Below are 16099 nucleotides of genomic sequence, written 5' to 3'. Positions count from 1 at the left end.
TTACGAGGGGGTTAAACTTAGAAAGTAAAACAAGAATTTATATAATTAATCACTGATAATATAATTACATTATTTAACATTAAAGTCATGAAGAAAATAGTAAGTTTTTATTAGGTGCATAAACTCATAAATGGTTGTAGATGACAGCAGAGGTCACGTGTGCCATTAATCACATGTACACCTCAATGTGAAATGAGAGGTTACTCCTCAAACTATTTCTAGCAAAGTTATCCGCTAGACACATTTGGTGTTTGCTGTTGAGTAAGCAAAAGTGAGTATGTTTTAAAAAGAGATAACTATGCCCGAAGAAATAATGCAAGCACGTATCAGGAAAACCCCTCTAGAACCTTCAAATCATTACACAAAAACATTTACAACTGTTGTAGGGGCAAAAACTGTAAAATGTACAAATGGGATTTAAAAAAATGCTCCTGGAATCACAATAATATATATATATATTGCTATTAAAATATTGATACATAAGCAAGTTGTCTAGTGAACTATTAAGATAAAGGGCCATATTTACCAAGCAGTCTTCTGTAGACCAGCACTGGAAGACGCTTTATGCAATGGGCTGCGAGGTGTCTTCCAGCGTTGGAAGACGCGTTAAGGCAGAAGATTGCTTAGTTAAATGTAACGGATTTTCTGACCTGGCTGACCCACCCAATCTCACATTGGCTCCTGTGGTCTAACCAGTCCCAATTACATGGTCGTGTCTGGTGGTGCACCTGTTGGCAACAGGACTCCTGAGTCTCCCGCATGATGTTGTGTGGGGAATGTCAAACCAGACAGGCAGCTGAGGTAGTGTGCGTGAGTCCTACCTATATCCAGTGCAGCGCCTCCACCTAATCAGGATCTCTGCGTCCGCAAGGAGATGGTTCTGATGAGGAACTCCTCCTTGGTGGTGCCTTCCGCTGGAGAGTAACTTCACACTCACATAGTGGGGTTGTCTTTGAACAGGGCATCTTTATTGTTGCTTGGTGGTATGGGCCAGCTGCCCCTCACAGCTAGCAGCTTAGCCGCTCATTCCTTTGCTGCACTCCATTAGGAAGGTTCCTTCTCCTTCCCAATTTTCTATGGAACTATCAGAATCCCAATTTTCCTCCCCATCACTGGTCACCAGAACTAGACTCCCTCTCCTCATCAGTGGAACCCATCTCAAACTCAATTTCTCCCTCCCATGGATGGTGAAAATAAAGTAACAACTTTTGTCGATTCCTGGCAACTCTTGCCGACACTGGAGGCACATAGAGTTGTACCCGAGCAACAGGCACAATATGAGCAACATTACCCAAATCCCCAGATGAAACTCCTGATGTCCCTGTGGACCTAGAATTGGACCCAAGGCTCTTAGGCTTACACCTTACACTAAGAGTACTATTGTTATCATTAGTGCTGGATGACATTCCTTGCATAGACATTTCCCTCCCCGATCCCTCATCAGAGGTAAAACAATCACCCCAGTCCAGATTTTCCCCAGTCTGTTCTTCCAAAGTGGCTCGGGACTCCCCAGACAACCCTTGGCTCGACTGGGACCCATAGGAAAAAGTGACAGGGGCAGGGGCTTTAACTATGGCCGGGGGTTGGGCATAGGGATGGGCTATCGGCATCCGCGGGGCTACGACCCGCACTTCACCGCTACCTGGCCCGGTGCCATCGGACTGGCCCTCCGGTTCTCCCGTCTCGCTGATTCCAGACTTCCGCAGGGCCTGCCAACTCTTCTTGGATCCAGGCGACCTGGTAAAGCTGCTCGGTCGCGAGGATGCGGCCATCTTCCACCCGGCTCCGCTATGGCTGCCGGAAGTGAGGTCATCGATCTCGCGGGACTCGTCGCCATCTTGGGTTGGGTCCCCAACCGGAACCTCTTCTTCCAGAGCGACATCCGCCGCCGGAAGTCATGGTTCTGCTCTCCGCTCCGCCGTTGCCACCACCGGCGCCTGAGGAGGGCAAGGGTATCTCTTACCGCTCCGTCGGCTCGGGGTGGTTCTTCCTCCGCCATCGGATCCGCTAGTCACTACGGCCGTGGGACTCTGCCTCTTCGGTTGCCTCTGCACAGGCGACACGCGACTTTGCTCGGTTGCGACACAGGTGAGTGCCGTTTCTTTCACAGCACCGCTGTAGTGGTCCGCCGGTAGGCGCATCACCACCGGGGTCGGAGTCGCGGGCTCCTCGTCCGAGGAATCCAGCTCCGATTTAGGGAGTGGCACTCCGCTCAGGGACCGCGGCAAAGGCCCTTGGTTCTCGCCCTGCTCCGTTTTAATCATAAGGAGCGATCCCCATGCTCCGGGATCCACTGGCTCCTTCCATGCCGCATGCGGGGCTTCAGCCGTTGGGATGGCTGTGTCCGCTCCCGCCTCCACGGTCTGCCCGGGCACGAAGGGTTGTACAGGCCACAAATACCTGATGCCGCATTGAGGGCATCGAGACGCGGTGCTGACCGGACCACCCGGCAGCCGACACTGCATGCATAAGCACGCCACCGTCTCTTTGCTTGCCGCCCTGAGCACCAGGAAGCCTCCTGGAGCTGAATAGGGGTGGGCAGAGATGTCCGGTTCGTCATTGCTTTTGCTGGCCATGCTAACGACCGGCGACACTTTTAGCAGTGGTCTGCTCTGTTTGCTGGCTCCTCGTGATTGAAGTGCAGGGGCTGGTTTGGTAACTCCTCCTTCATCTAGCTCCACCCGCATCTGCCAAAGCTGGAAACCACTCCCATTAGTGGAGATTAGGGGAGGGTCCCACAAATTTATTGGATGCCCGGGCACAGGGGCTGAACTTTTCACAGTCCTGGGGGGCGCGGCCTCCGTTTTCGCACCACTGCCCCCTGAGCGCCACTCCTTATTTGGCGCCAATCCCGGCCAATTTCTTGCAAAATCCTTGTCTTCTTCTCCGCAGGCAGCACTGATTACAGGGACTAATTTCTGTAGTGGCATCACCGGTTCACCAGCTCCTCGCTCAGCTAGATCCGTTCCCACTGGGCATATTTGGAAACCACACCCCTGGTTGAGATTAGGGGGAGGTTCCATAAATTTATCGGATGACCCAGCACTGGGGCTGAGTTAGTCATAGTCCATGAGGGCGCGGCTGCAGCTTTCGCGCCATACCCACCATCAGGGTGGGGTTTTCCTGTTTGCGCCACTCCTGGCCAACTCTCTGCAAGTCCAGTATTGTATTCATTGTCTTCAACTGGCCCACGCGGTCTCCCATGGACGCGGGAGCCGCCATTTTGGTTTGCATTGTCAATCTCTTTAACAGTTGAGGTAGCTTTTGAGTGTTTGTACGCCGACTGACAAGCAAATCCATCATGTTACCCACACATCACCACAATGTCGTCCTCAATGTCCTCAGGGGTAGTACCCCTAGGTCCCAGACAGCACCAAAAAGGTGCGGCCACAGCCTTGGCGCCACTCCACAGCAGGCTCGCAAAAGTTGTTTCCGTAGCTTGCTCTTCACCCGCACACACGCCATGTGCGCTCTCTCCATCAGCCTCCGTCCGCCATTTCGGACCTTCCGCACCGCGCGATCCTCCATTCTTGCGGTCGCCATTTGGTTACTATACTTGTTCTGACTCTACATAGAGCTCCTCTCTGCGGGGCAGCTGCCATACCGATACAATAAAGATTGCCTTGATGCACCACCTTGTGTACCTAATGTAGGTCTGACTCGTGTTGCACTACCTCAGGCTAGGCTCACTCTCTCTGTGTCTGCTGTATCTCCTTCCTCCCAGTCTGTGCTCCCTTCGGTAAGTGGTCTGGAATGGGCTAGAGTACTCTGGCTCTTCCATGCAGTACTTGGGCGTCTACCTCTCTTGGTCAGCCTAGCACAGACCCTCTCCAGGATTCCTGACCTCTGTTAACAGGCTATCCCTTTAGGCGTCCTACCAACTAGCACTACCTCAAGGTGACTAGAACAGCTATAGCCCGGCTCCAGACTCCCAACTCCTCTCAGGTTCCCAGGTCGTCCCTGCCGTTTGACAACTTCCCTGGGTTCCGTCCCAACACAACACAAAGTGGCAGCATACACTCTCCTGTTTCCCAGTGTGCCTAGCAAAAGCCTGTCCTGTTGACAGGTATCTCAGCAGCGCCTCCAAATGTAACGGATTTTCTGACCTGCTGACCCACCCAATCTCACATTGGCCCCTGTGGTCTAACCAGTCCCCATTACATGGTCGTGTCTGGTGGTGCACCGGTTGGCAACAGGACTCCTGAGTCTTCCGCATGATGTTGTGTGGGGAATGTCAACCCAGACAGGCAGCTGAGGTAGTGTGTGTGAGTCCTACCTATATCCAGTGCAGCGCCTCCACCTCATCAGGATCTCTGCGTCCGCAAGGAGATGGTTCTGATGAGGAACTCCTCCTTGGTGGTGCCTTCCGCTGTAGAGTAACTTCACACTCACACAGTGGGGTTGTCTTTGAACAGGGCATCTTTATTGTTGCTTGGTGGTATGAGCCAGCTGCCCCTCACAGCTAGCAGCTTAGCCGCTCATTCCTTTGCTGCACTCCATTAGGAAGGTTGCTCTCCACCTCTCCCCTTAGGGAGATTCACCAGCTTGTCTCTCTGCTTTGAGCTGCACAGCCTCCAGCTATTGCATCAGCCTCTGTAACACTGTTGCAGACCTCCACATGACTCTCCTGAACAGAGTCAGAACACCAACAGGACTGAACTTTAGGCAGTACTATGTCTTATATCACCTCCAGAAAACAGACACCCTCTGTGTCACTAAGGGTGGGCACAAAACATGTTGTCACTTCCTTTGGGACATATGACACCTCACCAGGGTTTGAGGGCAAACCTCCATGATTGTTGCTGGCCATCCTGCATACTTACCAGGTTTGCTGCCAGCATGAGAAAGAGATATGTACACCAATTTTACACATGGCTACATAAATATGGGCCAAAAGTAAATCTCTCTTATTTTAGTAACATAGTAAAGGCAAATGCACAAGGCCTTACAAGCTAATAATTTATGGGAGATAAATGAATAGTGTGGGTCTAACCCAACATCTGAATCCCATAAAGTTTGTGCTAAAAAATGGGATGAGTCACCAATTCTTAGCATAACTGGAAAGACTTACGTCCTCAATCAGCTGAAAAGGTATTATTCTATGCGCCTCTGAGATACGCAGGCAAACTCAATCCACATTACGAAGATAAAGGAAAAGTGGTGACAGAGAAACGTGGTCAGGATTTCAATAAACAATAGGAAGAAAAGTTATGTGCACAGACGAGTAAATGAAAGATATCAGAGACTTTATTCTGGCACCAGATTCACACAAATGCTGTGATGTCCTCCACATTGAAAGAGGTCATTGGATAATGATCATTAGGGAATTATTTGACCCAATTCAATGTCTTTACAGAAAAATCACATTATAATCTGTGATAAATCAGGTAAATTGTAACCTCTCTGAAAACGGAACATCTTTTCTTTGAGTACCTTGTGGTCTGTGGTAGCAGTGATTGTACAGTAAATGCATCCTGCTAAAATACCTACTCACATTCACAGCTGCGGACCCAACCCCCAAGCACTGTTTATAATAATAATAATTTTATTTCATAATAATAACTTTGTCATATAACACTTTTCGCCCAATGGGACTCAAAGCATGTCACAATTACAATATAGTGTGCTGTAAGCAGCACACAGGAAGTTTTACAGAAACAATCCCTGCCCCATAGAGCTTACAATCCATGCTGTTGGTGCCTTAGGCACAGGGAGATAAAGTCACTTCCCCAAGGTTACAAGGAGCTGACGCCGGGATTTGAAACACGCTCCCCTGCGTCACACTCCGTGTCATTGTTCACAAAGTCAATGGCCCTTATTCTGCAAGGTGTGATAAGCACAGATGACATGCTATCGCAGGAAAAGCCCCATGAAGTCATCAGCGCTTATCACCCCTTATAGAATAAGGGCAGTGTCATTACTCACTGGGCCACTCCTTCTCCCTGTGTGTGTTTATGTCTTTCTAATTATTAGTTGAAGGGTTTTCTAACCACTTTCACACTTGCAATAATGAAAAATCATTCAATATTTTATGAGAATGTCTTTCCTAATATAGTTAGCTACTTTGTTTCTACGAGTATGTGTCTTTTTCATTAGGCCACGAATAAAAGGATGTGATTCTTCACACATTACAGGAGATACAGGAATATCTCCTCCAATGCATGAGACCGTCTCACATTACAGGAGATACAGGAATATCTCCTCCAATGCATGAGACCGTCTCACATTATAGGAAATACAGGAATATCTCCTCCAATGCATGAGACCGTCTCACATTACAGGAAATACAGGAATATCTCCTCCAATGCATGAGACCGTCTCACATTACAGGAAATACAGGAATATCTCCTCCAATGCATGAGACCGTCTCACATTACAGGAAATACAGGAATATCTCCTCCAATGCATGAGACCGTCTCACATTACAGGAATATCTCCTCCAATGCATGAGACCGTCTCACATTACAGGAGATACAGAAATATCTCCTCCAATGCATGCGACCGTCTCACATTACAGGAATATCTCCTCCAATGCATCAGACCGTTTCACATTACAGGAATAATTCCTCCAATGCATCAGACCGTCTCACATTACAGGAATATCTCCTCCAATGCATGAGACCGTCTCACATTACAGGGATACAGGAATATCTCCTCCAAAGCATGAGACCGTCTCACATTACAGGAGATACAGGAATATCTCCTCCAATGCATGAGACCGTCTCACATTACAGAGATACAGGAATATCTCCTCCAACGCATGAGACCGTCTCACATTACAGGAGATACAGGAATATCTCCTCCAACGCATGAAACCATCTCACATTACAGGAGACACAGGAATATCTCCTCCAACGCATGAGACCGTCTCACATTACAGGTGATACAGGAATATCTCCTCCAATGCATGAGACCTTCTCACATTACAGGAGATACAGGAATATCTCCTCCAATGCATGAGACCGTCTTACATTACAGGAGATACAGGAATATCTCCTCCAATGCATGAGACCGTCTTACATTACAGGAGATACAGGAATATCTCCTCCAATGCATGAGACCGTCTTACATTACAGGAGATACAGGAATATCTCCTCCAATGCATGAGACCGTCTTACATTACAGTAGATATAGGAATATCTCCTCCAATGCATGAGACCGTCTCACATTACAGGAGATACAGGAATATCTCCTCCAATGCACGAGACCGTCTCACATTACAGGAGATACAGGAATATCTCCTCCAACGCATGAGACCGTCTCACATTACAGGAGATACAGGAATATCTCCTCCAACGCATGAGACCGTCTCACATTACAGGAGATACAGAAATATCTCCTCCAATGCATGAGACCGTCTCACATTACAGGAGATACAGGAATATCTCCTCCAACGCATGAGACCGTCTCACATTACAGGAGATACAGGAATATCTCCTCCAACGCATGAGACCGTCTCACATTACAGGAGATACAGGAATATCTCCTCCAACGCATGAGACCGTCTCATATTACAGGAGATACAGGAATATCTCCTCCAACGCATGAGACCGTCTCACATTACAGGAGATACAGGAATATCTCCTCCAATGCATGAAACCGTCTCACATTACAGGAGATACAGGAATATCTCCTCCAACGCATGAGACCGTCTCACATTACAGGAAATACAGGAATATCTCCTCCAATGCATGAAACCGTCTCACATTACAGGAAATACAGGAATATCTCCTCCAACGCATGAGACCGTCTCATATTACAGGAATATCTCCTCCAATGCATGAGACCGTCTCACATTACAGGAGATACAGGAATATCTCCTCCAATGCATGAGACCGTCTCACATTACAGGAATATCTCCTCCAATGCATAAGACCGTCTCACATTACAGGAATATCTCCTCCAATGCATGAGACCGTCTCACATTACAGGAATATCTCCTCCAATGCATGAGACCGTCTCACATTACAGGAGATACAGGAATATCTCCTCCAATGCATGAGACCGTTTCACATTATAGGAGATACAGGAATATCTCCTCCAATGCATGAGACCGTCTCACATTACAGGAGATCCATGAATATCTCCTCCAATGCATGAGACCGTCTCACATTACAGGAGATACAGGAATATCTCTTCCAATGCATGAGACCGTCTCACATTATAGGAATATCTCCTCCAACGCATGAGACAATCTCACATTACAGGAGATACAGGAATATCTCCTCCAATGCATGAGACCGTCTCACATTACAGGAATATCTCCTCCAATGCATGAGACCGTCTCACATTACAGGAGATACAGGAATATCTCCTCCAACGCATGAGACCGTCTCACATTACAGGAGATACAGGAATATCTCCTCCAATGCATGAGACCGTCTCATATTACAGGAATATCTCCTCCAATGCATGAGACCGTCTCACATTACAGGAGATACAGGAATATCTCCTCCAATGCATGAGACGTCTCACATTACAGGTGATACAGGAATATCTCCTCCAATGCATCCATTTGGGCTTTTGGCATAATCGGAATTCAACAGAATTGGCAGAATTTTCCAAATATCCTCCTACCTTGATAAAATCTCCCCGCGTGATATGAGGTGCTGATAATATAACATGCTATGCTGATGTGGCAATGCTTATAGCTTCAGCAGCCACATTATAGTGGGATGTGATAGTCCCCATTATCACTGCCCTTGAACCCTATAAAAACTCCATGATGTTCTGTGTTATTACGGGATATTCTGCATTAATAAGAGGTAGTGTAAAGCTGGTTACATCTGTACCACAATGGCTTTGGATTGTGCATTCAGCTTTTGCCTAAATCCTGCATATTTTGAATTTTTATTGGAGGATACTGCGGCTAAACCTTGATTATTATATTGTAGCAAAGAGCTGAATCTCAAACAGCGAATACTCTCGTCACCACAGCACAGTAAGCAGCATTTGTTTCTGCATTTGGGAAACAGATTAGACAAGTGATTTCTGTTTTCTCCATACTGCAGGAAAAGCGGGTGAAGCTGCACAAACTCCTCTGCAATAATTCCAGTAGGACCATGCTGAGTTTGTGCAGATGTGTTCGCCCCAAAGGATTAATCAGACTTACTTTCATTGCAGTTGTTTACATGGAACAAGACAGTTCTTCAAACATATTTCTGAGGAGAAATATGTTCTAAAATATTCTTATATGCATTATTATTTGCTTATATTGTACCAATTGCTTTTTAATTCCATTAAATGAAGTGGGGCTTATTACACTGAATTAGCGTTGCAGTGCTGGAGACACCCTTTCTGCAGCTAAAGATATCTCTTCAATATACAGCGAAGGTGTTACCATTAATTAGCAAAGTGCTCACTTCTGTATAAGTGAAAGGGGAAGTACAAGTTTGCAGCATATGGGCATGAGAGAGCTATACAATATAATCCTCCATTCTAAGCAAGGGCAGGTTCTGCGGCTCAAAGTCTGAACACCGCCTTTCTCCCTGAACCGCATAGATCCGAGTTGAACCGAACGTGGCTGAGATTTATGGGCCTGAATTACTCAGACTTCCCTCCCTTTCCGCACACGTCCCGGCCTCCTCTGATTCAGCTTTAGGTTCCCATGGGGCATCTGTAGACCAGAGTCTCTCGGTCTCCTGCGCGCCCCTTGTCCTGACACCGGAAATCACATCATAAGAGGAGGCGACCAGGAGGAGGGAGGGAGCTTCTGATCTGCAATAAGCCCATGGGGACTCTACAGGTGCACCACAGAAGGTAGAGACCCTTTGCCACGTCACTCTGACCCCTCCTCCTCCATGTCACTCGCTCCCCTCCCCACGTCACTCTCCCCCCCTTGAATGTATCTTTCGCTCTATAATATATATTTGAACCTGGGTCGAATCCCCAAATCAGCTCCTTGTGACCTTGGGCACTTTATCTCCCAGTGGTACCGGCACCATTAGATTATAAATTCTATAGGGCAGGGATTCATTGTTCCTGTAAACATTATATTTACAGTGCTGCATACACACCCAGCACTATATAAGGGGAAAACTATATATGTGTGAACGACAATCATTTAAAAAAAAAAGCTAGATTTTCATCTCTATTTAGGCATGAGCATTCATGCGCACTTTTAGCTTCTTTATACAATCCTTGCTAACTTCTCTGATTATTGGCTCATGGAAAGTCACAGGGTGATAACAGTTAGAAGTGTATACTCTGTATATTTCCCAGGTCTTGTTCCATTTCCTTTCTCCTGGAGGCCTGCTCTCAGTGTGCAGGATTCCCCACTAATGCACGTTTAGCTGACCTAATTATACTGACCAAACAAGTATTAATTTCCCAACTGAATACAGGCAATGGTTTCCAAAAATATGCAAAATAATAATAAATAGAGGTATGCAGAAATGTTACTAAAGTGTACCAACCAGGTGCAATCTGCCCTCTTTCCTCTAAACTTGTCGCATAAAATCAGCATGGCTCCTCTAAAAGTAACTGTGGTCAGTTTGACCTTTCATGCAAATTTTCACTAATTTTCATGAAATTCTGGAGATTTTTTTCAAGAAATTAGTGAAATTCTATAACAACCCCCCGCTCCCCTCAAAATTGCCAAATTCGTGCTCATTTTAAAGCAATGTGAACTTTGTGAAAAACTAGCAAAGCACTTTTGAAGAGATTTGCTCATCCATACTGATATTATTTTTGTTCATAAACTTGACTCCATTTTCTATTTAACTTAAAAAAAACATTGGAGTTCATTTATATTCATCTCATGATTAGGGCGGCCAGGTGTCCGGTATTGAAGTGGACTGTCCTGTATTTGGATACTCTGTTCACTAAAAAAATGAGAGGTGCTGTAATACTGGACATGTCTGTGTCCAGTATTTTCCTCCCTGGACATAATGACCTGACGCACCTTTCACCATTGAGTCCAGTATTTTTGGAGAAGCCACCTGGCAACCCTACCTGTACCTGGCCACCCTACTCATGATATGTGCGCACTGCGCCCCTGAAAAGACCTCGTATTCCAACCGATTACCAATTCTATTTTCATGATAATTAAGGAAATTCTTAATTATGTTCCATAAAAGGGATGATAATCTGTAACCCAATTGCTCTTTACCACACTAAAAATGCTTGACTGTTATTGTATCCGAAGGGCAATATTCAATATTACACAGAGACCCCCAGCCTGATACATCTCATTTCTACTCAAATGGCTGCAATGGTCTCTGTGCAAATAGACGTCAGCATATTCAGCAGGTTGAACGCTAGTAAATATATATATATATATATATATATATATATATATATATATTGTTTAATCACTTAATTACTAGACACAAATGAAAGATTCTTACAAAATGAAATAAAATTTAAAAAAAAGCTTACTCCTTCCCCAGCTTTTCCAATGATTCCTGGATCTCCAGTTTCCCCCTATTGATGGAGAACAAAGATGGGGGTCAGTCGTTTTTTATATAAGAAGCTGGACAGAGATGTTGTGCTTTGTTTCTTAGTCTTGGGGTCCTATGCTATAAGCGTCGATAAGCCACTTATAGAGCACTTATCGGCCATAGTGCCTACTGCTATTCAGTGGGCGATAAAGGCACGAATCGCCAAAAATTTCAACCGTCATAGAAAAATCGCTGGGGGAGCGGTGATAAGCCACTTATCGGCAGGTTCTGAAACTCGCGCAATTCAAGTAGCGCGATTAGGTTATCGAGGCTAATCGCAGCTCTAGAATGGCGAGTTTCTCCAAAAATCCTCACGCCAAGAAATGTTGGCATGAGGCTGGTGAGAAGCAGCAATACAGGACTTAGAAAAAAAAATGCTTTTATTTCCTGAATCAGATTGATGCCGGGGGTCTCCGGAGTTGATATCCATTAATATCAGCACCGCAGACCTTTGGGGTACAGATAAAAACAGTGACAGCCAATGCATTTTTTGGCAAATGCTTGTTTTGAATTGATTGTAATTTTTTCTATTTGTTTTATTGTTTGGATTCAATTGTTTGGATTTTGGATGGCTTGTTTTTAGTACATTTAAGGATTGGTTAGTGTTTAAAATTAATTATTTGTTTTGTTGGCTACTGGTTTAAATTAATTGTTTTGTTGATTAGTGCTTTTATTTATTAAATAGATTGGTTGGCTAGTGCTTTTATTTATTTAATTGGTTGGCTAGGGCATTTATTTATTTAATTGGGGTGTATAGGTGCTTGTATATATCTTTTATTATTGTGTATTTTGGTCCTTCATGCTTTTTTATTAGGGTGACCATTGACTGCTATAGTGGCTTATCATGCCCATATTATATGGGTATGATGTACCACTATGCCAATCAATGGTACAGAGTGGGTACAGTGGTCCCGGGGTGGGTGGTTAGGCTTCCTGGGTGACTAGCAGGAGGGGGTGGGTTAATCCCTAAATTACTATAACGGTTATTAACCACTAAGGGGATTAGTGGGTTAGTGGCCATTAGATTGTATTTTTTCATGTATTCTTGCTGGCATGGGAGGACACGGACCTGCAGTATGCTGACGAGGATGCCCTTAATGATGACAGGAGTAAGTAGAAATGTTTATTTACTTTATTTAAGCTGGATGGCTAATGTTTTATTTTATAATGGGTAAATGCACTATTATCCATATCTGGATAATAGTTATTTGCCCATTACTGTACTGTATGTGTTGGGGGGGGGGGAAGGGAGTGTATTTATTTGTATGTGTTGCAAAAAAAATAATTTGCCACAGGACTTGTACCGCAGGCCAGTGGGGACTCGCAAGGACCACCCGAGGTCCCCTAGACACCCGCGGGACCACCTGAGGACCTCTGGACACCCATACCTGCGGGGACCACCTGCGGACCCCAAGACACCCACGGCCTCTAGTATCAATCATGTGGCGGTAGAGGAGGTGGGTATTAGTGTTGTTGTGTTTTTAATGTTTATTGTGGGTAGCAGCCGTTTTAATAAAAAATGTTAATACTAATGTGTTGTAGCAGGGGGTTTCCGGAGCAGAACCGTGTTGATTTGAGGTCCAGGGACCCCCTGCTTCCCAAGATACAGGCCCCGTTATGGGGTGCCGGTATCTTCTATGCATTTAAATTTCCCGCGTCACATGACCGTGGGAATAAAATGCATAGGCGATACCGGCACCCCATAACGGGACCTGTATCTCGGGAAGCAGGGGGTCCCCGGACCTCAAACCAATGCGGTTCTGCTCCGGAAACCCTCTGCTCATCTACACTAGTATTAACATTTTTATTTTAAAAAAAGCATTAATTTCGGGCGAGATTTGCGCAGGGAGAGGCGTCTCTCTCTGCAGCTGAAAGGAAGCGCCGGGTGAGCGCTTTTCAGAGGGGCGATCTTCACGCCGCCGGCTACTCGCCTGTTTTGGGAATTTTGCTATCACAGGTAAGTGAGGCGTTCTGATACCGTGATAGCAACGCTCACACAACTGGCGATTTAAATGGCCAGCGATTTTTGTATGAACGTTTATAGCACGGGCCCCTTTGTGTCTTTTCTCTTCCTTTAAGTCAGGGGCTATCAACTCCAGCTCTCCAGACCCCCCACCACAGGTCAGGTTTTCAGGATTTCCCTGCTTCAGCACAGGTGGCTTAAACAGTGGCTCAGTCGAACAGCCTGCTTCCACATAGGTGGCTCTATCAGTGGCTCTGTCAAAGACTGAGCCGCTAATTGAGCCACCTGTGCTGAAGCAGGGATATTCTGAAAACCTGACCTGTTGGGGGGGTTTGAGGCCTGGAGTTGAGCCCCCTGCACTAGAGCCTTTCAGTGGTAAGACCACCCTGATCCTGCTTCAGGGGCGATTGCTGCTTTATCAGTGACAAAAAGAAAGTTACAAATAAAAGGCAAATCCGTGGCTATCAATTTTAAATGTTCAATAATCTCCCAAAGACGTTGTTTACCACTGCGGGAGACGGTCACGTGACGAGGGGGCACTCACACACTCACACGCGTGTTTCCATTACACTTTATAGCAGAAAAGTTCATATAGAGTTCAAGCTGAAAACTCCAACTCATTTACAATATATATTAAATGTTAATTGAAAACAAAGGATGTTGATTCATCCCAAACTGTGGGAAACTCTAAAAACATATTGAGATAGCAGCCAGGAAATGGTGAGGAGGAAGAGAGGAGCATTTGAAATCCCAGGTGGTGATGAACTCATCCTGAAGATCACACTGCTTAATATATATATATACATACATACATATATACATACATATATATATATATCTCACACCGTATTGTCCCTAACCCCATATGAAATATTAAGTGGAATACCTCTAGGATTTTCCCAAAATGATAATTAAAAATATATATATATGTTTTAACAGACAATGACAATAATATCACCTTTAAACCTTCTGGTCCTAGTTCACCAGCATATCCTTTACGACCGGGTCTTCCCTGTTAACAAAAGATGAAAGAATATATTTTATCATACATTATTTAATGTATACCAATAAATAAAAACTGCATGAATATATCTAGAACACATCCCATAAAAACATATATAAAGCTATTATGTTTTGATTATGGCTGCTTCAAGTTTTCTATTAGTATCCTAGTTCTTAAATGGTTAAGAGAAATAATAAAATTGTATTATGATATATTCATAGTTATATAGTTACATAGTTACATAGTAGATGAGGTTGAATAAAGACATAGGTCCATCAAGTTCAACCTATGCTAAATTTAGACAACAGATACTTTATCCTATATCTATACTTACTTATTGATCCAGAGGAAGGCAAACAAAAAAACCAGCGTCACATCATCCAATGATAGCTCATAAGGGGAAAAATAAATTCCTTCCTGACTCAAAGAATTGGCAATTGGATTAATCCCAGGATCAACATCCTTCCCATGTATACTTATTTGGTATATCCCTGTGTACCTTTCCTTTCTAAAATATATGTATACATTTTAGTTATAGAAAAATGTCACGAGAGAACTGCAGATAGTGTAAGCTGTACCCTGCTTCCAGTGATCATTGTTTTTAGTACTTTATTATAATACATTATTGGTTTCCAATATATCTACCTTGTTATGAGCATCACAATCTTCTATTGTAAGACGAGTTCAGTGGCAGTAATCTCCCCAGGGCAATGCACAGTGTATCAGGGGTACAAGCGATTACAGTGTCTAGGATCAGTATTTGGGTAGATTAAAAACAGGAAAAGTTTCACATGGGATTTTTGAAGTGGATCCAAGCCAAAAAATGGATTAACTTTCCAGCTTGGGTCAATAAACCTAAATGCCTTATGCACTATCATCGTAAAATCCTGACTTTTGTGTTTTATCTGCTTTAAATGTTTCCCTTTTTATGATGCTACAAATAATGAACGAAAGATGCAGTCACACTGCAGTCTCAGGCTAATCAATTCATTTTAACTCCTCCCTCTACTCTGGTACCTATCCCTCTTCCTTCAAACATTCAACAGTCATACCATTACTCAAAAACAGCAAGCTTTACCCTACCTGTCTTTCTAACTATTGACCTGTCTCCCTCCTGCCTTTTGCCTCTAAACTCCTTGAACGTCTTGTCTTCTCTCACTTGCTCCATTTTCTCAACACCTATTCTCTCCTAGACCCTCTACAATGTGACTTCCGCACTGCTCACTCGACAGAAACAGCCCTCACTAAAATAACTAATACCTCTATGCTGCCAAAGACAGAGGTCATTACACTCTGCTCATATTACTCGACCTCTCTGCAGCATTTGATACTGTGGACCACCCTCTTCTGCTTCACATTCTCCATACTCTTGGCATTCGAATCAAACCGCTATCCTGGATCTCCTCCTACCTCTCCCATCGTACTTTCAGTGTCTCTTTTGCTAACACCTCCTTCTCCTCAATCGATCTCTCTGTGGGGGTACCCCAGGGCTCTGTCCTGGGACCCCTTCTCTTTTCTCTTTACACACTCTCTAGGTGACCTAATCACATCTCTTTGGTTCAAATATCACCTCTATGTAGATGACACACAAATTTACTTTTCTACCCTTGACCTTACACCTGCTGTATAGACTAAAGTTTCTAAATGTCTCTCAGCTATATCATCCTGGATGGCCCTCCGCCGACTAATCTC

The 16099-nt window shown here is 44.7% G+C and overlaps 1 protein-coding gene across 1 annotated transcript in view; it reads right to left on the bottom strand.

The window, feature by feature from the left end:
- The window catches only part of LOC142504031 (uncharacterized), a 211279-nt gene that overhangs the window by 18090 nt on the left and 177090 nt on the right, over positions 1-16099 (bottom strand). The window contains exons 28-29 of the mRNA XM_075617140.1: positions 14363-14416; positions 11380-11424 (exon numbers count right to left, since the gene is read on the bottom strand). Of these exons, the coding sequence (XP_075473255.1) occupies positions 11380-11424; positions 14363-14416 (99 nt within the window). The remainder of the gene's footprint in view (positions 1-11379; positions 11425-14362; positions 14417-16099) is intronic.

Source organism: Ascaphus truei, chromosome 10 (genome assembly GCF_040206685.1).
Source record: "Ascaphus truei isolate aAscTru1 chromosome 10, aAscTru1.hap1, whole genome shotgun sequence".
NCBI lineage: Eukaryota > Metazoa > Chordata > Amphibia > Anura > Ascaphidae > Ascaphus > Ascaphus truei.
The sequence above is the reverse complement of the archived record's forward strand: the minus strand, read 5'-3'. Positions and strand labels throughout refer to the sequence as shown.